Genomic DNA, 26,922 nt, shown 5'->3' on the forward strand with positions numbered 1-26,922 from the left:
CACCGAGCGGGAGCGAGCTCTCGAGGAGGCCGAGGCCGCGGCGCAAAGGCTGGCGGACAGCCTGTCCCTTCGTGAGGCAGCGCAGGAGAAACAAACGCGTCGCAATCTGGAAGGTGCCCGCGCCGAGAGGGCCGCACTGGATCAGCGGGCTGCTGAGCTCGAGGCACGGGCAAGGGAGCTGGATGCGAGGGCGCGTTGCGGCGGGGCGGCCACGGGCGACGGCGATCTAGCCGCCCGCCTCGCAGCTGCCGAACACACCATCGCCGAGCTGCAGGGCGCGCTGGACTCGTCCGCCGGGGAGGTCGAGGCCCTCCGCTTGGCAGGCGAGGTAGGGCCCGGCATGCTTCGGGACGCCGTCTCCCGTCTAGACCGCGCCGGGCGGCAGGTGGGCCTCTGGGGCGGGCGGATCGCAAAATATGCCGCCAACCAGGGGGGCCTCGCCCAGCGCCTCTCAGAGATGGCCGGGACTCTCCAGCGGCTCCCCGAGGAGCTCGAGGAGACGATCAAGTCATCCTCGAGAGACCTCGCCCGGGGGGCAGTGGAGCTTGTACTGGCAAGCTACCAGGCCAGGGACCCGGACTTCTCCCCGTGGGCGGCGCTGGACGAGCTCCCTCCCGGAACCGAGGACGACGCGCGCGCGCAGGTCCGGGACGCCGCCGACCACATCGTCCACAGCTTCGAGGGTACGGCCCCTCGGCTCGCGTTCGCCCTCGACTCCGACGTGGAGGGCGGCGACGGTGGTGTGGATGACAGCGACGACGAGGCCGGCGACCCGGGAGCCTCGAAGTGAGCCCCCAGGCCCCCGCCAATCTTAAATAGTATTTCCTTTCTTCTTCCGAGGCCTTCGGGCCCCCTTCTTGTACAAACTAATTTAATCTGCAATCAAATAAAGAGGAAATTTTTGTGTCAGCTCTGTTTGTTGTGTGTATGAGACGAGGATGGTCTGTGCCGTGGTCCTTCTGTGTCTTGGTTTGAACGAGGGCTCGTGCCCAGGTCCCAGCCTCAAATGGCGCGGGTCGGGGCTAGTGCTTGGGGAGATCCACGTGTCGAGACTGGCCAGGCCGGGAACGTGGTGACCGAGGGTTATGGATGACCCGATTGTGGGCCTTTGCCGATTCCCCCCCGGAGTTCACCACGCCCCGGGGCACGGCTCGGTTCTGGGCCCCGTTTGGCGATTTCCGCCGGCCCGGGCCACCGAGGGCAGGGTCGAGCACGAGCATGCTAATTCAAGCCAAGACTCTTTGAAAGGAAACAATGGCACAGACACAGTCCTTAGGAAATCGAAAATGCTTTTATTGAAATACGGAAGAGAAAAAAAATAAGTATATGCATGTGGTAGCCCCCGGCCAACCCTGCACGCCCAGGGGGGTGCGGGGTTGGCCCGAGCCCGAGACCTGACACCCGACCCCTACTAGGGGTAGAAACGACGAAGGTGTTCGATGTTCCACGGGTTAGGCAGCTCTGTGCCGTCGCCCGTGGCCAGCCGAACGGAGCCCGGCCGGGGGACGCCGATCATTCGATACGGACCCTCCCACATTGGTGAGAGCTTGCTCAGTCCAGCACGCGTTTGGACGCGGCGTAGGACGAGGTCGTCGACGCAGAGTGATCGGGCCCAGACGTGGCGCTGATGGTAGTGCCGCAGGCTCTGCTGGTAGCGCGCGGCTCGGAGGGCTGCGCGCCGCCTTCACTCTTCCAAGTAGTCGAGGTCATCTCTGCGAAGCTGATCTTGATCAGCCTCGCAGTACATGGTGGCCCGAGGGGACCTCAGGGTGAGCTCGGATGGGAGAACCGCCTCCGCGCCGTAGACGAGGAAGAAAGGCGTTTCCCCGGTTGCTCGGCTTGGCGTGGTTCGGTTCGCCCAGAGCACCGCTGGCAACTCCTCGATCCACGAGTCGCCGTGCTTCTTGAGGATGTTGAAGGTCTTGGTTTTGAGGCCCTTGAGGATTTCCGCGTTGGCGCGCTCCACTTGGCCATTGCTTCTGGGGTGGGCGGGGGAGGCGAAGCAGAGCTTGATGCCCATGTCTTCGCAGTAGTCACCGAAGAGTTCACTAGTGAATTGTGTGCCGTTATCCGTAATAATACGGTTAGGCACCCCAAACCGGGCTGTGATGCCCTTGATGAATTTAAGTGCGGAGTGCTTATCGATCTTAATGACCGGATAAGCCTCGGGCCACTTAGTGAACTTGTCGACAGCGACATATAGATACTCGAACCAGCCCGGGGCCCGTCTAAACAGACCCAGGATATCGAGCCCCCAGACAGCAAACGGCCATGAAAGAGGTATTGTCTGTAGGGCCTAGGCCGGCTGATGGGTTTGCTTGGCGTGGAACTGGCACGCCCTGCACCGCCGGACCAGGTCGACCGCATCGTTGAGAGCCGTCGGCCAATAGAAACCCTGGCGAAAGGCCTTGCCAACCAAGGTGCGTGAGGCAGAGTGGGCTCCGCACTCGCCTTCATGGATATCGGCAAGAAGCTCGACGCCTTGTTCCCGAGGAATGCACTTCAGGAGGACTCCGTTAGCCGCGCGCCGATAGAGGGTCCCTTCCACCAGTACGTAGCGCTTGGAGATGCGCTGGACGCGTTCACTCCCTTCGCGGTCCTCGGGTAGAGTCTTATCTGCGAGGTACGCCTGGATCTCAGCGATCCAAGCAATCAATCTAAGGGAGCTGGGAGCGCTCTCCTCGGGTCTCGAGGCCTGGACTCCGACGGGCCTCGGGGGCCGTTCAGGCGCGTCCGTCTCCCCTAGGGGGTCGGGTCGCGCCGACGGCTGGGCAAGCCTTTCTTCAAAGGCGCCCGGTGGGGTCTGGGCTCGCGAGGAGGCGAGCCTTGAGAGTTCGTCGGCGACCGTGTTATCCCGTCTGGGCACGTGCCGAAGCTCTATCCCGTCAAAATGGCGCTCCATACGCCGCACATGGCGCACGTAAGCATCCATCTGCGGGTCAGAGCACTGGTACTCCTTGGAGACCTGGTTAACGACCAACTGAGAGTCGCCTAACACCAGGAGGCGGCGGATCCCCAGTCCAGCCGCCACTCTGAGTCCCGCAAGGAGTCCCTCGTACTCTGCCATATTGTTGGTTGCCCGAAAGTCGAGGCGGACCAGGTATTTGAGGACATCTCCGCTCGGCGAGGTCAACGTGACCCCCGCACCGGCGCCCTGAAGAGACAGGGAGCCGTCGAACTGCATCACCCAATAGGCGGTGTGAGGCAGCTGCGAGGGGCCCGAGCTGGCCTCGGGGACGGAGATGGGCTCAGGGGCCGGGGTCCACTCTGCCACAAAGTCGGCGAGGGCCTGGCTCTTGACTGCGTGGCGTGGTTCAAAGCGCAAATCGAACTCAGAGAGTTCGATTGCCCATTTCACCACCCGTCCAGTACCCTATCGGTTATGCAAGATTTGGCCGAGGGGGTAAGACGTAACCACCGTGACCCGATGCGCCTGAAAATAATGGCGCAACTTCCTCGAAGCCATCAGAATAGCGTAAAGCATCTTCTGGGCCTGAGGGTATCGGGTCTTAGCGTCCCGGAGGGCCTCGCTAACGAAGTAGACGGGCCGCTGCACCTTTCGGCGGGGCCGATCTTCTTCACTAGGGGCCGCATCTCCAGGGCGCTCTTCGTCCGAGAGGCCTCGCGGGGCGCACTCGGCTTCTGTGCCGACGACCTCGGGGTCGGAGGGCGACAGGCGCGGCCTTCCTGCAGTGGCCCCGGGGCCATCCTGGAGGTCGGGGGCGCCTGGCACCGTCGGACAAGCGGGCGGAGGGCCAGCTCCGGCCGTCGGGGGCCTTGGGCCACCGTTCGGCTCGGGGGCCTCTCCTCCCTGCTCTCTCCCGGGTCGAGTCGACACAAGGTGGGGATGCGCGGAGCGAGGGTCGTCCTCGTCATGCTCCGAGAGGCCGCGCGGGGCGCACTCGGCTTCTGTGCCGACGACCTCGGGGTCAGAAGGCGACAGGCGCGGCCTTCCCGCAGTGGCCCCGTGGCCATCCTGGGGGTCGGGGGCGCCTGGCACCTTCGGACAAGCGGGCGGAGGGCCAGCTCCGGCCGTCGGGGGCCTTGGGCCACCGTTCGGCTCGGGGGCCTCTCCTCCCTGCTCTCTCCCGGGTCGAGTTGACACGGGGTGGGGATGCGCGGAGCGAGGGTCATCCTCGTCGCACTCCACGACCAACGCCGCGCTGACCACCTGCGGGGTTGCCGCCAGGTAAAGTAGCAACGGCTTATCTGGCTCCGGGGCGACCAGGACTGGGGGAGAACTGAGGTACGCCTTCAACTGAGTGAGGTCCCGTTCAGCCTCCTCCGTCCAGATAAACGGCCCGGAGCGTTTGAGGAGCTTAAATAGGGGTAGCGCCTTCTCTCCCAGCCTCGATATGAATCGACTTAGGGCGGCCATACAGCCAGTGACACATTGCACATCCCTAAGCTTGCTGGGTGGGCGCATCCGCTCTATAGCTCGTACCTTCTCGGGGTTGGCCTCAATGCCTCGGGCAGAGACCAAGAACCCGAGAAGCATGCCCGCAGGCACGCCGAACACGCACTTGTCGGGGTTCAGCTTTATGCGGGCGGTGCGGAGACTTTCGAAAGTTTTCGCTTTTCGCTAGATCCGAGAGTAAGGTCTCTTGGTTGCGTGTTTTCACAACCAAGTCATCAACATAGGCCTCAACATTACGTACTATTTGGCTACCCAAAGAAATTCGAGTAGTACGTTGAAAAGTAGGACCTGCATTCTTTAACCCGAAAGGCATTGTCGTATAACAATAAGTTCCTATGGGGGTAATGAATGCAGTTTTTTCCTCATCCTCCCTAGCCATGCGAATCTGATGATAACCAGAGTATGCATCTAGAAAACACAAAAGGTCGCACCCCGCGGTGGAGTCGACAATCTGATCTATGCGTGGTAGGGGGTAAGGGTCCTTAGGACATGCCTTGTTAAGGTCGGTGTAGTCGATGCACATCCGAAGCTTGCCGTTCGCCTTGGGAACGACGACCGGGTTCGCCAACCACTCCGGATGGATAAGCTCTCGGATGAATCCGGCCTCCAGAAGTCGCGCCACCTCCTCGCGGATGAAGGCTTGACGTTCCGGGGCCTGCCGCCGCACTTTCTGACGGACCGGCCTTGCGCCCGGCCGTACGGCGAGACGGTGCTCAATCACCTCCCTGGGGACCCCGGGCATGTCCGCCGGTCTCCATGCGAAGACGTCAGCGTTTGCCCGCAGGAAGGAGACGAGCGCGTCTTCCTATTTGCCGTCCAGCAGACCACCGATTCGTGTGGTCTTGGACGGGCCGTCGCCCAGGGCAACCTCCTTGACCGGGACCTCGTCGCACGTGATCATCCGCTGCCTTGGGGCGGCGGGGACGGAGGTGCCGAGCCTCTCGTCGCCACCCTCGGGCTTGGACGCGGCGGCGAGGTGGTCCGCGCGCTGCTCCATACAAGCAAGCGCGACTTTGAGGTCGCCATGGACAGAGATGGGGCCACCGGGGCCCGGCATCTTCATCTGGAGGTAGGCGTAGTGGACCGCCGCCATGAACTTCACCAACGCGGGCCTCCCCAGGACCGCGTTGTAGGGCAGACTGAGGTCCGCCACATCGAAGTTCACCCGCTCCGTGCGGAAGTTGGCGGATCCACCGAAGGTGACCGGGAGGTCGATATGACCTAGCGGCCAAGTGTGCCCCGGCGTCACACCGATAATCGGCTGGGACGGCCGGAGCACCATCCCCGGGGCCTTGATGGCGTCAAAGGCTGTGGGGGAAAGGATGTTGAGGGCTGCTCCCCCGTCTATGAGGACACGCCCCAACTTCACGTTGCAAACGGTGGGGGAAACCACCATCGCGATCTGTCCTCCCCGGGCAATGCACGGCGGGTGGTCGGTCTGGTCGAAGGTGAGGGCAACCTCCGACCACCGCGCCCGCCGCATCGCCTCATGGGTAGGGGCCGCGGCCAGAAGCTCTCGCTTCATGGCCTTGAGGCTCCGGCGAGAAACGTGAGCGCATGCTCCCCCATCGACGGTGGCGATGGTGGCCCCAGGCTCCTGGAACCCTAGGTCATCGTCACCATCGTCAATGTCCTCGGCGGGGGCCTTCTGCTTGGCCTCACTTCGCCGGTTGCCAGAGGGAGCCGCTGGGGCCTTGCCCTCACGGCGCTCCTGCCTCCTCTCCTCCTCCCACTTCCTCGTCCGCTCAGCCAAACTTTTGACCGCGCGGCAGTCCGCGAGGTCGTGGAGGGAGGTGTTGTGCACGGTGCACCACTTGCCGGTCGGGTGCTCCCTGCTGGGAGCGCCGGCCTCCTTCTTTTTGTCGCTCGCAGGCCTCCCCTTTCGGGTGGCCCGCGAAGCGCCCTCGACGGCGAGGACGTGACCCTCGTCGTCGGAATGGGCCGACCTCTTCTTTCTCCTCCTGTCCCGCCGCCCTGACCGAGCGGCGGATCCGGGGGCGGCTGAAGCTGCCACACCGGAACCGGTGGAGTTCCAGGTCCATGCCTCCTCCTCGCGAGCCACACGGTCCGCGAGCTGAAAAAGCTCCGCAGTGGTCTGGGGCTCCTTGGAGGCGATCTTCTCGAGCATGCGGTTGTGCCGAACGCCCCCCCTGAACGCGTAGATCACCGCGTGTGCAGGGATACATGGTATGGTGTTGCGGACTTGACAAAACCGCTGAATGTACGAGCGAAGAGACTCATCGTCCCCTCGCTGTACCGCGTGCAAGTCCGCTTCTTCACCTGGGCGCGGATATGTGCCCTGGAAGTTCATGGTGAACTGCTGGCACAAATCCTCCCAAGAGTGGACCGACGCGGGTGGCAAGTTTATTAGCCAACCCCACGCCTGTCCTCTCAGGACCATGGGGAAGAAATTCGCCATGACCCTGTCGTCACCCCCGGCGGCCTCGATCCCAGTCGTGTAGATCTGGAGAAACTCGGCGGGGTTGACGCTTCCGTCGTATTTTTCGGTGATGGTGGGCCGGAACCTTGGGGGCCAACGGACGTTCCGAAGGCTCGCCACAAAGGCTCGACAGCCGGCACCGCCAACCGGGGACACGGGGGGTTGGCCTCCGTGCCCGGACCGAAGTGGCGCTCCGGACGAGGAAGTGCCCTCCGATGCGTGGGCAGCACGGCGATCATTGCGCCGGCGCTCGATATTGAGGCGGGCATCCGGCCCCTCACGCACATCTTCTTGGGTCAGAGGCATTGACGAGGGAATGGCAGACGAACGGCGGGCAACGGCCGCCGCTCGCCGCGCCCTCCGCCTCGACGACACGGAGCCGGCAGTAGCAGCGCCAGCGGCCTTGGTGGCGGAGGACCGCCCGCCGGTGCCTAAACGCTGCTGCGCCGTCATGACCAAGTTGGCCACGTCATCTAGCCAACGTCGAGTTGGAGTCTCTGGATCAGGGACGACGGGCGGGTGACGCAGGAGCGCGCCCGCAGCCTGGAGCGCGCCCTGGGGCGTGCTGCCATCACCGTAGACGAGGAGACGACGCTCCCCGTCTCGCCGTCCTTCTCCATCGCTCGTGGGCGGCGAAGTCACGGATCTTTCGACCCCCTCGAGCGCCTCCTCCCGCCTAAGACTTCGGCGAGAGGGGGGCGGCGGAGTACGAGCTCGACGACGCGGGTTCTGCTCGCTGTCGTCACCGCTAGCGCTCGGAGAGAGGTTGTGCGCTTTTGCTCGTTCGGCCATTGGGCTGAACGGGAAAAGCTTGGCGCACACGAAAGAGGATGAGAGCTTAGAAAAACAAACGCGCCCCCACCTGGCGCGCCAGATGACGGAGCGTGGGGCTCCTCACCGGGAGACCGCGCGGGCCCCCCTTTGCCGGTTCGGCCGGGGGCGCTAAGTGAGGTTCTAAGCCCTTGATCTGTGGAATGGTTCGCGAGAGAGCAAACGCACAAGACACGGGCGATGTAGACAGGTTCGGGCCGCTGAGAAGCGTAATACCCTACTCCTGTGTTCTGGCGGATCTGTCTCTGAAGGAGTTACAAAGAGCTGGAGAGCAAGAGCCTTTGAACTCTAGAGACCCTCTCCCTACTCTTTTTCCCCGTCCTTTCTACGAGCTCCCCTCTCTCCTTCTTTTTTTTCTCCGTTCTTTTCTTGGTAGGCATGGTCCTCCTTTTATATCTCAAGGGGATAACACATATACCATTTCTACCTACCCTTCTTTTGGGTGGGGACCCATCCTACTTTGAGCAGGATTTGGCTCGTACTTTTATCTGACACCGGGATAGCCCTGTCCTCCCTCATTAATGGGCGGAGATTTGCAATGGCTGCTGTTTGAATGACCCTCCGATGGGATGGGTCATACCAACCTCCACTCCGTCGGAAGCAGGTGCAACGTGGAAGCACGGTTGTTTGCCGATGACATGACAGGCGTTAGACCAGTCACAGACCGGTCACTCTCGTCCACCACGCGTCAGTTTAGCAAGCTGCATGTCTGCCCTTCTTCATACAATGACTTCCTTGCAATGGTTGGGATGAAGCCTGGCATATATCTGACCGGGACCGACGTGCCATCTTCAGGAGCTGGCACGCCGTCTCTAGCTAGGGACAAGTGCCTGGAGGCTCTCATCAATCCGACGGGACGGGGCGAGGCGTGTAACAGGCCACCTGCCACCACCTAACCCGCGATCTGACCGGTCTGTGACCGGTCACACGCTGCACCCGGTCACGGACCGGATAAGCGAGCGCGCTGCGCTGCATTACATGCGGCGTGACGCGCTCGTCCAACCCGCAATAAATGCGGTTAGGTGAGCCCCGCTGTGCTCACCTAACCCATATACGTGGCGCCAAACCCACAGGGGGTCGGGGCGCCCCGGCCCTCGGGGTCAAAACGGGAGCAGTCCGACCCCTCGGGGAGACAAAGGGAGGGGCGGCCACATCACCCTCGGGCCCGACCCCCCTCCCCCCCCCCCCCCCCGAGGAGGTCAGGCCACGTGGGTGATCGCGGCTGCCCAAGCCTCTAGTCATGATACTCCCGGTCCCATGTCACCGACAGACAGGGTTGTCACCACCTGCCGCCTAGCTTAATTTACATGGAGCACACATCAAACGAAGGTAACCGCTAACCTAAACACCATGTCTAAGCTATTGATTAATACTCTAGCCTCACACATGAACATCCTTCTTTATCCAGAGTCCTAGTACTAAAGCACTTAATTATAAACTAAGAGACAAACCTGCACTGATGAGAATATATCTCACTTAAGTAAACTAATTAAATTGCATAAAGAAATCTTGAATACTTACTTTGTAAAAGAAACATTCGCGGAGGTACAAACAAGAAGAATGCCTACGACTCTGGCGCTCCTCAGAACTCTAATGAAAGAATGCCGATAAACACATGACTCCTCCGGAAATTCTCGGAGAGAACTTCGATAATTAGGGGCACCACTTCCGGAGCTTTCCCTCACTTTCTTACTAATCCAACATAATAAAGTAAAGACTAAAAGTGAGTTGTACTATATACTTTGTCGAGTTGTGTGTTGAGAATGAAATGGACTCCTCCTTTTACTATATACTTGCAAGTATGGCAGTTGTAAGGTGGTTTCCGATGTCGTTCACCCACAACCATCATCAACATCCAAGTTTGCAAGTGCCACATGCAAGGAGGGTGCTAGGGCTGCCAAGTTTGGTTCGGCCGAACCAGGGCAGCCTCCCCTGGCCACCAACCTTCTCCAGTGCATGATAGGTGGGCCCCTACGGCTGTTGAGGGTGGTTTGGTCCTCACTTTAAGTCGGTTTCGACTGACATGTGCACCCTCCAATCCTTGTACTTGCGTATGATTGGTCCATGTTTGTTGCCTGGTGGGTTTGTTTTTCTCCCAGAAATCACCTGCATACATATATTTACCAAAACTGGTGGAAACGGTTAGTAATAAACCCTCAGCACTAAGTTTGATATTATTTTTTGAAACTTTTATGCAGGAGTTCATGGTTAAAGTACGCGCTTATCGACCATCAACAATATCTCCAGTTGTACATGAGTTTTACAACTAGTTCGTACTATAGCAGTAGTTAAAACAAAAAAAATGATCCACCAGACAAAACAATCATCCCAGGAACCATGCACACAAAACAAGTGATTGTTAACCGTATATAAAACAAGATTTTTGAAATGCTTAAAAATTTGAGTGATATTAATTGAATACAAAACTATCCTCTATTTGGACACAAAACTAGTATCATATCTTTGGACAAGAGAGGGGAGAAGGGAGAGGAAGGAAGAAGAAAGTGCTAGTCGCTGACATGTGGGACCCACGTGGGTCCCACGCTGACTCAGTTTGCCACGTCAGCAAAAACTGGGTACAATATTATCTAGGACCTCGGGACCCGACCATCATCCCGCTGGGCTTGTATCGCTCATGAGCACACCAGTATGATTCATTCCATGAACCCTAAGTCTCGTTCATCTGTACTTTTTGCATCTACTGTGGTTGGAAGAGACTTGAATAGTCCTTAGGTATGGAATTCTTCAAGGAAAGAAAAAATCAAAATATTTGCTTGCTTCCAATGACAAGATGAAATATTTTTTTTGTTTGTGGTCAGTTTTGCAACGCAATTGATTTCTCTGTTTCTTGAAAATGGCAGTGTTTCTTCACTTTCAGCTTGGCCATGTATTTTTCTTTCTAGAGAATTACATGCTTTACTTTCTCGTTAATTCCAGTGGTTCCTCTTCTATGCAATTTCCTTCTGAAATGCTGATACATTGTAGATACATGTAGGAACATGCATGTCATCATTCAGCTTGTGTGTACACTGAAGTGTGATTTTAATATTCCTACTGATGATTTGTGTACACTGAAGTTGCTGTAAATTACATCAATTTCTTGCATGTACTAGCTTAGTTATGCAGATTCTGGCAAACTAGTTAATCAATTACAGTATCAAATTAACAGCTCCAAAATTTGGCCTACAAATTTTGGATAATCACCTGATGGCAAACAAATGTATCATCATCAATATTTTAGCTTGTCAATTTGATCCTGGAAGGTTGCATATTGTTTGAACTCAATCTGATGCCCTGGATATTTTAAAATTTAATTGCTAGGTTTGGATCTCTTCCATTAGTATTTGTGGATCTCAAGCTACGAGATTATCTCCAATATTGGGTTTCTCTGAATTTTTTTCCTGCTCGACTAGCAATTGCAACTAAGGAAGTGCGGACACCCAAGACATTTTTTGGCCTTGGCGCCAACAATGGTGAAGATATTGAGATGGGTGGTGGTGACAGTGACTCTGAACATGTTGATCTCACATATGAGCATGTGAATCCAGTAATTCAAGCTTTAACAAGGAAGTTCAGATCCAAGGCATGGAAAGAATTTGTACCGATAATCATTGATAATGAAGTTGGCGCAGGAAAATGTAAGCATTGTGACATAGAGATCCGTGCAAAGCATGGAGTAGGAACAAGTTAATTGAGGAAGCATTTAACAAGATGCAAGAAGCGAATTAGTGCTCTTAAGATCTTGGGGAATCTTGACACTACACTTATATCTCCTAGTAGTGTAAGGTTAAAGAGTTGGAGTTTTGATCCCAAAGTTTCTAGAAGAGAGTTCATGCGAATGATTGTATGACATGAGTTGCCCTTTCAGTTTGTCGAGTATGATGGATTCATAAGTTTTGCTGCTAGTATTAATCTCTACTTCAAGATGATTTCGAGAACAATTATAAGGAATGATTGCATCACTGCTTTTAAAGAGCAAAAGTTAGCACTGAAAGAGATGTTTAAAGGTGCAACTTGTAGGTTCTCATTGACTGCAGATATGTGGACTTCGAATCAAACAATGGGATGCATGTGTGCGACATGTCATTTCATTGACACGGATTGGAAGGTACGTAAGAGGATTATAAAGTTCTTTGGAGTAAAGACACCACATACTGGAGTGCAGATGTTCAACACTATGCTTAGCTACATTCAAGATTGGAATATCACAGATAAGATATTCAGTCACTCTGGATAATGCTTCAGCCAATCATTCAATGGCTAAGTTGTTAAAGTGTAATTTGAAAGTTAAGAAAACTATATCCGCAGGAGCGAAGCTACTTCACAACCGATGTGCAGCACATGTCATCAATCTCATTGCTAAATATGGGCAGAAGGCTATTGGTTCTATTGTTTGCAACGTCCGTGAAAGTGTAGTACATGGATGGTTGCAAATCTCACAAAGAAAAATTTAAGGAGATCATTGGATAGGAAGGGATCATATGCGAGCTTCATCCCACTGTGGATGTATGTACTCATTACAACTCCACATATCTAATGCTCAATGTGGCCTTCCCTTTCATGAGGGCTTATCATTTATTGGTTGTTCAAGACATAAATTAGAAATATGCACCCTATCCTGATCGGTGGGAAAGAGCAACCATACTCTATGGAATTTTGAAGGTGCTTTATATGCAACTATGGTGGTGTCAGGATCTTCATATCCAACATCAAACCCGTATTTTCATGATATGTGAAAAATCAAATTGGTCTTGGACAAGAAACGCTCTAACAATGACATTGAAGTGGCAAGTATGGCTAAAAAGATGAAGAATAAATTTGACAAATATTGGTAAGTCTTGCAAATATATGTGCATTCCTGTCATTTTTTACCCAAGATTCAAATTCAAGTTTGTGGAATTTCGGCTTGGGCAAGCCTTTGGTGAAAATGCTAAAGAAAGGATTGACAAAGTTAGGAAGATATTGAACATGTTGTTTAAGGAGTACTCTGATAAACTCAAGGATAACCATGCTAACTCACTGCGCCAAGCTGAACATGTTATGGCTATCTCTGAAAATGATCCTATAGCTGATTGGGTTTAGCACATCAATGAACAATTAAGTGGGCAAGTTGATATTGAATTGGATATGTAACTCTAAGAGAATCCTATTCAGGAATTTGGGAGGAATGCCAATTGCCTAAAGTATCAGCTCTCGCTTACATAGCACGCGACATGTTAGCATGCCCTACTTCCACAGTTGCATCGCATCTGTGTCCACATTCAGCACAGGATCTAGAGTGATCAGCAACTTCATATGTTCTCACAATGGATTCAGTTGAGGTGCTCATCTACCTCCAAGATTGGTTTCGAGCTGCCGCAAGTATACGCGTCTACCTGTTCATTCACTTATATTACTTATCTTTCTAAAACTAATTTATTTTTTATGTTTTGATTGCTAGGTCCTAACATAAATGTGAGCTCGGTAAATGACATCAGTGTTGATATTTCTTAACGACATTACTAGAAATATAATTCTCAGCGATTGTGCCGAAATATTGTCGGTAAATTTTACGGTCATAGATATATTCCGCAGGCGCACGGATATACCGTTGTAGCATTTCACCTAGAAATATTCCAATGTATCGTATTTATTTAATCTCAAGAGAAGATATGATAAGAGAGTACAATGTTAATAATTTATATTACTTGTATAGATCAAAGTCTATGCAGGGGTTAACAATATTTAAGGGGTAGAATGAGTTGACACACATAAGGAACTAATGAGAGTACTCTCATTAAAATGTAATCTAGACTAAGTGGGGAAAGAATAAGAAAAGAATCATTTCTGTACTTCTATTATATAGTGATTTTAGTATACACTTGCTATATACAATCATGCAACCAATACCCCCTAACTATGTCCTCTTGATGTATCGAGAGACCACCCGTCATGACCATCCAACCGGTAATGAACACTAGGAAATTGTCTTAGTACTATATGTGCACGTCGAGGAATACCGGAACTAAGCTATCACCATCAGCAGCCCACCTCTACAGACCTGTGGCATATAACACCATTTAATGATATCTAATAATCTAAGCATTACGCTTACATAACTAAATACTACTCCACATCATTGCAACAGACATAGAGAAATCATAGAAATGAACATTAAACCCACACCATTGCATATCTCTGATAAGCTAGCTACATGATTATATCGAGACAAGTGCAAACTAAAGTCGGCACTTGAATAATTATATAAATGAAATAAAGGACCAAAAACTATATAAAGAATAATATTTCATTAATGATTAAAGTCTTACAAAAGATGGAAAAACTACTAGAGCCATACCCGAAATCTCCTGAAGACTTGGAGAACTAAGGAAATCATTATATTCCTACTCCACTAGTGCTAGAACAATGTAAATAAACTATAGAGCTCTTGGAATGATCCTTCTTGGTGCCTTTTGGAATGGAGGGAGTGAAGGCTTTCAATAGGCTACCAATGATAGTTATGGCGGTTGGAAATGTCTAAAATGCCCCACAATCGTCATTGGGGACTGATCAGGAGCGTCCACGTGGAGGGCCAAGATGAGGGGCCTTAGCAAAGGGTTCGGCCGAATGCATAGTACCAAATGGAACCCTAGGTTCGGCTGAACCTAGGCTGACCCCCCTAGCCTGCTGCTTCCTTTGGACCTTCTCTCATGACTACTTAATCCAGTGGTATGGTGGTTGGGCCCTTTTGCAGATGTTGAATTGAGTTTATAGGCCCATTCAACCATAAGTCTGCCACTTAATGGGCGTCGATTGATTGTTCGATTATTTTCCATCGATTCTCCTTCATTTATGTGAAGATCTCTATATACAAATAAAGTTCCAAATACAAGTGGAAATAGATTATTCTTAAACAAATATGCATAGCAAGCATTGCTAGTTCTCCTTTATTCTGGATATATTGACGATCGAAATTGGTCTATAACGACCGTCAACAATCAGCTACAGTGATAATTTCGTGGTCAATAAATTTCTATGAATCGGCATGGATGGCATCATTTAGTTCTATATATTTGTCTAGGATATTGTTGGTTTAGGCATTTAGCAGTAGATGCTCTGTTTCGTAATGCTTCTGTAATTGAGTCACTAAGAATACAGATGGGAGATGCTTAACAAAGCTTCTACCCAATGGTGTGTTCTATGTATGTCTGAAATCTGGACACGGTTTGAAGAGATTGGGAAAGCTTATTCTATATACTGCCAGTCCATAATATGTGCAGAGTAAAATTTCACCTATGGGAATATTTCTTATGAACTAGATGGACTGCTCTGCATTTTTTTTTTTTTTTTGCATTTGGTACTATGCATTCAGTTCATCTTACAACACATAATCAATTATCATCTTTAATTAACAACTAATGCATGTACTATCAATTAGCTATCTTTAATTTCCTGCATGAACCTGGACCTATCATGTTTATTTGATCTCCTTCGTGTTTACTGATGCGCCCATATTTGATCTTTCTATCATGTTTATTTACAGAACCTGGACATAGAGGATTAAATGGATTGTGGAAGCTTATGAATGTCCAAATGAAGGATCTGGTCATTGATGATTTCATGGTTAGTAAATTTCTTGTGTAATTTTTCAATCTGTCAGTTTATCAGTAAAGTTGTTGCAAATTATGCCAATTTCCTGCATGTACTATCTTTAGTTATGTAAATTCTGGCAAATTACATAATCAATTATCATCTTCAATTAACAGCTCATGCATGTACTATCAATTAGCTATCTTTAATTTCCTACATCAATATGCGGACATTGGACAGTCTTTTAGCAATATTTTACTGAGAAATATTGATCATTCAATCTCTCTGTCAAGTTTTTCTGCAAAACATGGAAAAGTCAATGGAGTGAATGGACTATGCAAGTTTGGAAATGCCCTAGTGTAGATGATATTTTCTAGCTTCCTTAATTTTTAGTCCGCCACTTTGATCCTAGAAGGTTGCATTTTGTTTGAACTCAATCTGATGCCTTGGATATTTGTGATGTTTAACTTCATATTTTGTGGATGATATTTGATACTAAAAGACTGCATTTTTGGTGCTGTTGTTTTGTTTTGCAGAACATAAAATTCTGTAATGATATTTGATCCTAGAAGGCTCTGTTTCCACACGTCGTCAACCATGCACAGGCCCACAACCACGCGCAGGCCCACGTGCTCCCTACCCACAGCTAGGCAACCAGCCCACGAACTGGGTGGGCCACAAACCTTATGGACCAGCTCCACTTCCACTAGGGACAGATGCGGACCAAGGCACCAAAATAGATGGGACCACGTATACATAGACAATTTTTCTCTAAAAATTTGACAGATGTAATTATAAGTACAATCATAACGTAATTACACTGTAACTTGTATGTAATTACACTATAACTTACATGTAACTATAGTGTAACTTGTATGTAAGTTTCACGTAATTTTGAATCTTTAGATCTATTATGAGATTTGTTCTGGTGAGGAAGAAAAAATCACATCACACACATATGTGAAAGGATTTGTTCCCACGATCTCTATTTTACCGAAATAACATGTTACGGAGAGATTTTTGAAAGTTGCATACAAGTTACATTATAGTTACAGTGTAATTACATGCAAGTTACAGTGTGTAATTACATCTATCATTTTTTGGGATAAAATTTGTCGATAAATATATAGCAAAATTGAAATGTATAGGGTCAAAGTGTGTAGGGGACGGGCTGGCTGGATCCGCTCCCTTTGCAGGCTGACCTCGGGTGATCCGATTTTATAAATTGAAGGACCCGTAATATATGGTATTTTGGTTTAGTAATGAATTTCAGACTCGATGATAAATTGAGGGACCTAAAGTGAACTTACTCCAGTTTCAAAATCATCCATAAACCGGAATACCAGATATAACGCATCCCTAATCTTATAAACCCATGTCACATTAGGTTCCAAGGTGTATTGCTCCCAGTTTTAGCTACGTGGTGCTGGCGTGGCAAAAAAGCAAAATTTTAAAAAGAAAATAAAATCCATGTGGGACCCACATGTTAGTGAAGCTTCTGCCGGTTTGGTTCAGCGGATGAACTCATACCTACGTGTTGGCCTCCTGTCCTAGGCTGGCACGATGATATGCCCCAACCCCCGTCATATGATGATAAGCACATCCCAGCTACACTTGACGTAAACAAGGGTGATGTAAATAAGGGTGATGGTTTACGTCATAAGTCACATGTGGAAATGAAGATGACGTAAATCATGTTGATGGATTATGTCTCAACAAGAACGATCAAGCATATCATGGTCCAATTACACGCAGCCGTGCTAGGAAAATACAACAAGAGGTGAACTCGCTCTTTGCTTAACTTAATCCAAATTTTTGTGAGAATTTTATACTACCTAAATGCTCTACATTTGTATTGCTCAAGTTTACACCCGAGGACATCATCACCACGCCAAGAAGGATGGGTTACGTTGAGGACAATAAGGGTTACATCGAGGAGGAACCAGTCCATGCCAAACCTGTAGTTGTCTACGTCAAAAGATGGTTTACGCTGCAAAAGGCTCAACTTCAAAGGCTTGTGCGACCCAACCAGTCAACTTTCTCCATGCTCAATATATATGGTTGGAAGGATAATCAAGTCTAGTTTCACCTCCAACAAAACGGCTCATCATTTCGACTTCCCACTAAGGAGTTATGGACAAATCATTGAAGACTACTCAGAAGCCAAACAGACGCGCGAGTCTTCTCGGGAATTCACTTATTATGACCTTTGAGCTAGCCTATGTCCAGTAAACTCCCAAGACTTTTCATTCTCATCTAGGAGGGTTGTTCCTGGTATAAACTAGATGATACCCCGCACGTTGCTGCGGGACTATGTCTAAATATTTGTGATATAGGTATCTACAACTATAAACAAAAAAGCACATGGAACAACAATTGAAGAATGAACCAAGAAGTGATTTCAGGTTTTTTTTTTTTCATAAACATGCTATTCACCGATCTATTCCAAAAATTGTTTACATAAGTCTCAGTACACTGACCTATTAATATCCAGGACAGCAGCTAGTGATAACTTGATCAAAGAACCAATAATGTAGGCTGCAGCAAGCTGGAATATTATAGAGGCCATTGCAAAGAAAAAGAGAGAAATAGCTGCAAACTGTAAAACTGAGGGAACATAACTTTTATATTGAACAAATTATTTTATTTGAACATTGGACAAATCATATATGTTTAATTTTTTTTTTGGCAAAAAGAGGTTATCAATGAGAGTGTAACCATTTGAAACATCGATTTAAATTATCTCATACTGCACTGCTGCACACTTTTTGGGTGAACATATCAGAAGTTTCCTCGCAGAGCCGTTGAGTTTATACTTTTTATGAATAAAAAAAATACAACCTTTGATGCATGGAATCCTTTACCAAGGAAAAGGCTGATCCAGAGAGCATAGAAAATTCATACATTAACATGTCGTGAGGTATTCAAGAACAGTGACAATACCTAGTGAAAGGATGATGAAATCCAGCTAATAGAAGTTCTGAACTGGCTAATAATAAAATACATGTAATCCTGTATAGTGCTGAACTGGCTAGTAATAAAATACCTATAATCCTGTATAGTACTGTTGAAGATGGTTATCAGTTGCATGCTTGCTTTCTTCCTTTGTGCTTGATCAAATCACTTGTTGCCAATACATCATTAGAAAGAAAAGAAGTGATATATTGTGCTAAAATATGGAAATAGAGTGAATCCTTCAAATGTACTCAAATCAGCAAAAATTGAGAAAGGACAATATAACTCACATTGGTGGTAAAAAAATGAGGTAGAGAGATTGAAAGAAAGGGGATCTCATAAACTTCGTTGCTATTAGGGAAAAAATGTGCTTTGAAAATCCAATGGGGGATGCTGACATTGCACGGTGTCCCAAAAAAATACTGAACCTTGGGGGAAAAATAAAGGTTAACATGCGGTAGCTGCAGATCAAAATCGATGAAGGAGCAAGAGTGAGAACAACAATGCTATACAATGCCAGTGCGAATTAACACGCTTCGACGATGACGCAGAACAAATTCCACGGTTCTTGAGAGGAGGAGCAACCTGTATAGATTACAATCGATGGAGACTGGAGTGAAGAGTCGAGAGGAGAGGATGACCCCAAAATCCAAGCTATGATAGGGAAGCACTGAATGGGTGTGGTGTGATTAAAGCATGGCTGTCATTATGGTGGCCTTCAGTTTCCTTCATTTGCGGCTGGCCAACTCGCATGGAGGAAATGAGCAGTTCGACCGTCAGGGAATGCTGCATTATTTTCTTCTCGGTTTCAGCGGGGGAGTGGAGCGATCAACAATGGAGAACCGAGAGGTCAGGGAGCGCATGCACTATGTCCATTGATTGGGCCAGTAGTGTTTACCTGGTATTGGCTAGACTTGATTGCAACAGGCCCACGTTCGGCCTTTGATCTGGGCTAGCTTGCTGGATTGAGAGACTGACACAGCGAATCCATCTAATCAATCTCACGGCAGAACTCTGATCCAACGGTGAAAAATATTTCAGATGACGTGGAACAACCACAGCACAGGAAATTAGTTTTAATTGCACTTAGTGGGGATGACTCATATAGATATATAGGATATAGGATATCCCCTATGTTTTATCATTTAGGAGACTTTTGACAATGAAAATATGAACCCCTTTTGTTCAGCTGTGTGCTAACAAATTCAGAGAGAGATCTCTACCCCTTTGCTCTTGTGATTTCCTTGTGAGATTACAAAAGCGGCGTTCGATGCCCCCCAATTGGTGCTCCTGGTCCCTTAGAGGAATTATCTTGATTGATTCCAGGTTGTGTTGGTTGGTAAACTTAGAGTGTGGTTGGGCGAACCCTCGATTCAGGTTGTGTAATAGAGACGGTGCTTGGTTTCGAGTACGATTGTCAGGTTGCACTGTTATCTTGGCTGCTTGCAGCTAGTTATCTTGGTCTTCTTGAGGCTAGTTATCTATTCGTGATCCTACACCGTGAAGATCGGGACATCACCCCTACCGGGGTCGTATCACACGATGCCAAGGACAGCGGCCGCCACCTGCAATCGGCCACCAACGCACGCCAACACAATGGAAGTAGATGTAGTCTGCGCAACAAAGGCGGTGTAAGCATCAGCCATGGTGAGTCGGAGAGTTATCTATCCACCCGTGGTGAAGAGGAGGCGGTGGAGGCACTCGAGATGACAGTGATGCGACGAGAGCGGCGCTTGAGAGAGAAGTGTAGAGTTTCTAGGTGACGGGAGTGGGGATTTGGGGCGGTGTAGGGGGAGCGGGAGAGAGGAGATCAGTAGGACAGGGGCACGGGGTAGGGGCAGGTGCATGACGACGATGACCTGGAGCTGACAGTGACGCGGTTGAGAAGCCTTAGCGACCTGAGACGAGGCGCTGCACCGAGGGGCTACTGAGCGAGGAGGATTTGCTCATGTATAGCTCATCCTCGACCTTCTGGTTGGGGACAAGGCTGACCTTGGCATGGCTGGAGATGAGGGAGTAGAGGGCGAAGGTGCCACCGTCGTCGTCGTTGTTGGCACAGAGGGTGATATAGACGTATGATGGTGAAGAGGAGGAAGCTGTAGATGATGAGGGAGATGACGCTAAGAAGGTCGTCAGTGTGCCGAATGCCACCTTTGTTCACGTCGAAGGTAGTGGAGTAGACATATAGTGGTGACGTGTCGATGTCACTGTAGAGGACGCCGAACCATTGTAACACCTAGCCGTAGTGTGCAGCCCTACCCCTCCTACGCATGCTCATGCTCATGGAACCTCAAGTGCACTTTTTCCTATCGGAAAATGGAGAAGAGTTAACCAGAACATGGGCTTAGTCAGAAGGATTCTGCCCATTAGGCTCCCTAACGATTTGCAAATTTTAAAACAGACTAGAAAAAAATACCCGTGTGTTGCAGCGGGTGAAGAATATTTAAATCTTATTAATGTTATATGGTTTAGTTAAGGCGAAATTTCACTGTGGGAATTCACTTGGATATATATATTTTTAGAAAATCGTGAGTTACAGTCCGATCGTCTCAAATAGCATGCGAATATGTTTTATAGAGAGATTTTTTATACGACTCCTTCTGTATTTCCAAAAGCAAACAACTTAAAAACCGACCAAAATGCGGATATGTATTTTAAAAAACAAACAAAATTAAAAACCGATTCATACACGGATGACATACCAAAGTACTTGAGCAAAAACATCTTCAATTTTTATAATAGTAGAGAAGAGATATTCAAACAGAAACAAAACAGATGTTCTCTTCTCTACCTGGTTCTTTTCGGTTTATTTTACAATTTTGAGTTACAAGTGGGAAATAGGACATGACGCGATAAGAATAATATATCCAAGTATGCTCTCTCTCTAGGCAAGAGGGCATTAGGCAATTTGACTTGTGGAAACATGGTAAGGGCAAGTGCTATAAGCATCTAAGCACAATACCCTAGATGCCACTTAAGCTTAAATGACGAGGTGGAGAGAAGTGAGAAGAGAGAGGATGAGCCACCCCTCTTTGTAAATTTTAATAAAGAAAGATAAAAGAGTAAGATTGATTGGCTGAGAGTGGATAAAATAAATAGTTATGTTGCATTGAATCTAACATATTAGAGGCAATGTGGTCTATGATCTGTCCCCTAATAAATTAATTGATGATGTGGATGATATTAGAGGTGACAATCACATTTCCTATAAAACATGCCCTAAAAATGACTTCAAATCTACCGATGATTGCTTCCGCCACGTTTATATCATTCCTCTCGGAGATTGATTTTCACCACATTTACTCCAAAACATTTTTTTGCGCGGCATCAGCATGAAAATGTTGGAAGGTGAATAGTATCTTTAGCTGAAAAAAGGCTACAGATTGTGACACCCTACGATATGAATATGATACTGAATTTTCCTTTGGGTTGTACGGTCGAGCAGACCAATCTGTATTGTATTATGATGATGTACAAGCAGCAAGAGAGGATTACCATTATCTTTTGACGATTTACAAAGCAACCAAGAGAGGATTACCTCAGCCAAACAACTTATTAGGCAGAAAATGAGCTCAAATCATCTCCCTCTCTGCAATTTCCAGGCCATCGATCTCATCGTCTTCGCAAGACGCCGAAGAGTGAAGACCACCCAGCCAAGATCAATTCATCATCGCATCATGATGGTATCCTGCTTGACACCGTCCGCACCGTCATGCTGACTCCCGGTCGCTGCTTCAGCCCGCACACCATGCCGCCGCCGCCATGGACGCCACCGTCCCGGCTCCTGTTCAGAGACAACCTCGCCTTGATCGGCGACACGAGCCTTGTCGCCAACCGTGACGGGGAGAACGAGCATCGCCGGCCCTTGTTGTTGTTGTTGTTTGACGCCGCAGCCTGCGCTTTGCCTGGCGATGACACGAGCCGTGATACCAAACGTGACGGCGAGAACGTGCAGCGCCGGGTCTTGGACACCGATGCCGCCGCCGCCGCCACTTGCACTTTGCCAGGTGGCGACACGGTGAATGGCCTTGAAGGGAGAAGCTTGCCATGGCTTTTGAGCTTGGACCCAAGCGAGCTCGGCGGCGACTTGACCAGGAATTTGTGCGGAGTCTGCCTGGCGATGATCGGGGAACGAGTCTTGTAGAATCGCTTTTGCTTCTTGGACGGCGACGGCGAGTCGTACGCGGCGGAGGAGGTTGAAGCGAGGAACGCCGGGTTGGGGAACATCACTGTCTTCTTGGCCCATGGCCTGTTCCTGGGGGAAACCCGGTTTGCGGACACCGACGGCCGCCCGAGCGGCGAGGCGGGCTTGAACTGGATGCGGGACCGCACGCGGCCGCGCGACGGCGGCGTGCTTGCCTCGGCGCGCGCGGTGCCCCGCTGGCTCTGCTTCTCCCTGGCGCGGCGGGCGCGCAGCGGAGTCGCCTCGGCGTTCACTTTCCTTGTCCTAGTTACGGGGTTCGGGGTCTTGGGGGCCTCTCTGTTCTTGTTGGCGCCGGCGTCCACGACGGCGACAATGTCGCTCGCGAACTTGCTGGCCTGGACGATCTCCAGCACGGTCTCGCCAAGCAGCATCGCCGGCAGCGACATCCGCCGCCACTGGGTGGCGCCGCCGTCACTGCCGCCGAACTTGCCGTTGGGGGATGTCTTACGCGCCGGTGTGGCCCTCATCCTGCCGACGTGCACAGCATCCGAGAGCGAAAGATTTAGCCGCGAATCAGATGAATTCGCACCGGAGAGCCAAGAAATTACAGGGGATCAGGGTCGAGCACTTGCCTGACGGTCTCCTGCTTGCAGCGGAGGCTGGTGCGGAGGTACCCGCGCGTGCTCCGCGGGCTGAGGCTGACGCCGGAGACCACCTTGGCGCCGCCGGCTACCGTGTACTGCAGCTCCTGCAGGCGCGCCATGCACCTGTCCACCTGCCAACGAACGAACAAAAAAAAAAATCAGCTCGACCCTTCACCCCCATGGGTTTCCCCATCCCCACCGAATCCGTCGCTCACCTTCTTGAGGGTCTCCCTGACGAGGGCGGGGTTGAGAGCCGCGGCGGCAGCGGCCGCGGCGGCCGTCTGCCTGGACCGCCTGGCGTCGGGGCTCCTCGCGACCATGGCCGACGTGCGGAGCGGAGGTGGCGGCGCCGGTGGAGGAGGATGCGGTGGTCAAAACGGGAGCTCGTGGCGAACGAAGGAAGGTTTGAAAAGCGAGCGAGCGGCGCATTGGCGACTAACGGTCGGCAGCGCAACGGCTAGTTCTCGGGAAGTAAACGCCCAGCCCACACTCATCAGGGGGGAGTGGGGGACCGACCTGTGGGTGGGGTCTTCTTCTCTTCTACGCTACGAAAACAGAACGGAACGGGATAGCTGGACCCCACCAGTACTCGCCACGTCAGCTGCCACGCGCGCGCGCGAGTAGCGAATTCCGGGTGCTGTTTCGTGGGCCAGCGGAAAGAGCGATACAGATCACGACGGCCAGAAAATTAAGGTGTGGGTGATAAAAGATTGTGAGGATAATTTTTCGAATTTCAAATCCATCGTGTTAAATTTGGGGTCATAAAGAATGCATGTGCCGGCAAGAATGGTTTAGAACTTTGGGAAACAAGATAAACAGAAAACTGTTTTTTGACAATAAGGATTTTTTTGACAATAAGGATAGTGATTACTGGGTACTTCATTTCAAAGCCAAAAGGAGGCCAAAGCAAATCCTTCTGGTTCTGCTAACTTGGAATCATAAAGAGTAGAATGGAAATTCATGCTCTATCAGTAAATTTGATCTATAAAAAAAAACTTCAGTATTCAGATTAAATTAATTACAAATCATTATATAACGAAAATCAAGGTGACACCCGGACATATCATCGTGCCCTACTTGCCTTAGAGCAAGGTCAATAGTACAGTCCACTGCCAACTTCAATTACCTCCATGTCATTTTATAGATAGCACCAAAATCAACTAGTATAATTGATAGGCTACTATGTTGACTGCACATTATCATTTAAACAATTAAATATTCATGCACATATCAAACATATCGGATTAAGAGTGAACGCTATCCCTGTGACCATTTGAATAAGCCATCAGACACCAGAAAATTCGGACCGTTCCAACGAAGTAAGTACTGATTACTGAACAAATTCTGAACCAAGATCTAAACAAATTCTGATTTCTGAACAAAAGGATAAAGGTGTGTTGTGGAGGAAGACTGGAAGAGTTGTGTAAACAAAGCAATGGTTTACTAGATAAGATGAATTTCATCAACTCCTCAACATCTGGCTTCAGTTGATTTCTATTTGTGCAAGACTAGCACCACGAATGGGAAGTTGATGGGCCACAGCCACGGCTTTGATCAACGGACTCTGACGAAGACGACTACCACTGCGGCATCCGCGATGGAGAGACGGGATGTTCCACCCCAATTCGCTGCTGCTCTGGATGGCCTTCATGTGCTTCATCTTCTTGCCCCCAAGGCGGCGACGATGGCGAGGACAGACGCCTCCGCCGCTCGTCCAACGCGCGGATTTGCTCCTCGCCCTCGATCTGACATGCTTCTCTGGATGGATTTGGCGTGCGGAGTGGGATGAAGCGGCGAGCCAGCGAGATGGCCGGACTACCGGAGTGGGGAGAGAAAGGGAAAACGCACACGGGATCAGGTAGGGTTGGTGCGGGCCCACAAAAGCTATTTCCTATCGGCCGTGCTGACTGCTTGCGAGCGATATGCGCGTGAGAAACCGTGCTGCCGCCAGCGACAAAATTAGGTGGTGTCTGCGTAGGACGGACCAAACTTTAGTCTCTCTTATAGGACTAAAATTTTTGTGAGCCAAACACTACCTTAGTCACTCGCTTCATTCTCTCTCCTTGATTCTCTTCCTTTCACGTAGGATTTTGCTGATGTATAATTTTTTGGAGCCTGCTGAGTCATTATATTGTACCTACTCTTAGGGTATCCACAATGTGCATCTAAAGTGGGTAGTAAGAAATAAAATACTACTACTATTAGGTTATATACATTGTGAGAGTAGTAACTAACTAATACCAGGTAACATGCTTACTATCTAGACATAAGAAATAAACAAATGATTTCTCTCAATTTTCTCTCATGGCTAGTGATTGTGGGGTCCAACTTACTACCCACTTTTGTTCTTTCACTATTGTGACTACAACAACAACTAATACCCACCGACACAGGGCCCACCCGTATTCACAAAGTAGGTAGTAAATATCGGTGATGCCCTTAGGTAGTCAAAGTGTGCCGACGTGTCATGTAGAGCAACGTAGGAGATTCACCTCCAAAACATCGTCTCACGATTGGACGGTTCATCCGTGTACGAGTGAGGGTGTGCAACGTCTATGAACGAAATGAGACGATATGGGGATTTTTATGACTATAGGTTTATATAGTCCTAGGTATGTCTTACGTACCTACCCTTTTGCATGGCAATTGTATCCTAAATATTTTCTTATTTTGTTTGGCACATAAAGGTCCGGTAGTGTATGGCTCCGTTGTGCTATGTCACTGTATCACTTAGTGGCATCACCACCTTCTCATGTTTATATTTGATATTTGACCGTCTTGCTTGCATGTATCATTCCGCCGCACGATTCACAGCTCCACACCGATTTTGTGGAGAAGAATTAAGAGAGTAGAATATTTATGGTAGGATATGAGATGCGGCAAAGGGTAATTCCCAAAACATTAACAATTTTTTTGTTAAAAAATGTTTGAAGGGATATCTCTCCCTCCAAAATTCTTTTTAGTGTTGGTAGGCTATAAGTGTGTGTTATTTTTCCTTATTCCTCGTTTGCCATGAGCATGATTCCTAAATTGCAAAATTGTATGTTTTCTCAAAAATTTTTTACTGTTTCAAATAAATGTCATTACAATTCATCTATTAATAACAGTGTCACTGAAATTTGATAAAATTAGAACTGTGCCACTACCATCACATTTTCTATCTTCTTCGTCATTTGGCACATAGGACCCACCCTTAGATTCATCTTTTTCCTTCATCCTCCCTTATTCTTTTTTTTCCATCTCTCTTCACCACTATCTCTCTCACAAAAATAAAAAATGGGGACAACATGCCGCACGAATCGGGACCAAAGAGCTCGAGGTCCGGAGGAGGAGGAGGAGGTGAAGTCCCTCGTCGACGGTGTTCGTCCCCACGTGGTTTTCTGCCCGACTACTCCTACAGCAAGCACTGCATCCTAGACGGCTTGAAGGGGGAAGCGGACGGCATGAGGGTGAAGACCTCGAGTTTCCCGACGTCTTTTGGGCATCCTGAAGGCGACGCTGAGTTCAATTGCTTTGATGAGTGAGCAGAGAGATGATGCAGGTGGACATGAGAGACCGTCGATGAGCCAAAGTTGGAGAAGAATCCCGACCCCAGTAAGCTCTACCTCGGGTCCGCGCCGCATGGATCTCTGACGAAGAGGGCACCGCCGCAAGGAATTCTGTTGTTTCCACCCCGCTCCCCGCATGCACCGGAGTGCTGCCGTCACCGGGTTTTGCTGCTGCTCCCGCTCCCACTCCCCGCGCACGCTAGAGTGTCGTCATCGTTGCCGCTGCTGCTGGGTCGCTGCCCGCTGTCCCGTCCTCGAGTCGCCACCTGCCACGCCTCCGTCGCCGTCGCCGCTCGCACTGCTACCCGTCGTCGCAACGCAAGAAAATGGGAAGAGAGAATGAAGAAGACATAAAAGAAAAGAGATGAATGAAA

The 26,922-nt window shown here is 49.6% G+C and overlaps 1 protein-coding gene and 1 pseudogene across 1 annotated transcript; one reads left to right on the forward strand and one right to left on the reverse strand.

Annotated features, from left to right (window-relative positions):
- Positions 1-340: 340 nt before the first annotated feature.
- On the forward strand, positions 341-12,821 carry LOC136355239 (zinc finger BED domain-containing protein RICESLEEPER 2-like; annotated as a pseudogene).
- An 8,858-nt stretch (positions 12,822-21,679) lies between these two features.
- Positions 21,680-23,378, reverse strand: LOC4329290 (microtubule-binding protein TANGLED1). Its single transcript, XM_015769378.3, has 3 exons — positions 23,216-23,378; positions 22,989-23,131; positions 21,680-22,884 (listed from the first exon to the last, which is right to left on the reverse strand). Exons 1-3 carry the CDS (start codon positions 23,318-23,320, stop codon positions 21,888-21,890), a joined length of 1,245 nt encoding a protein of 414 aa, XP_015624864.1. The 5' UTR covers positions 23,321-23,378; the 3' UTR covers positions 21,680-21,887.
- Between the last annotated feature and the right edge of the window lie 3,544 nt (positions 23,379-26,922).

The sequence above is a fragment of the Oryza sativa genome, chromosome 2 (assembly GCF_034140825.1).
Source record: "Oryza sativa Japonica Group chromosome 2, ASM3414082v1".
In the NCBI taxonomy this organism is placed as follows: Eukaryota; Viridiplantae; Streptophyta; class Magnoliopsida; order Poales; family Poaceae; genus Oryza; species Oryza sativa.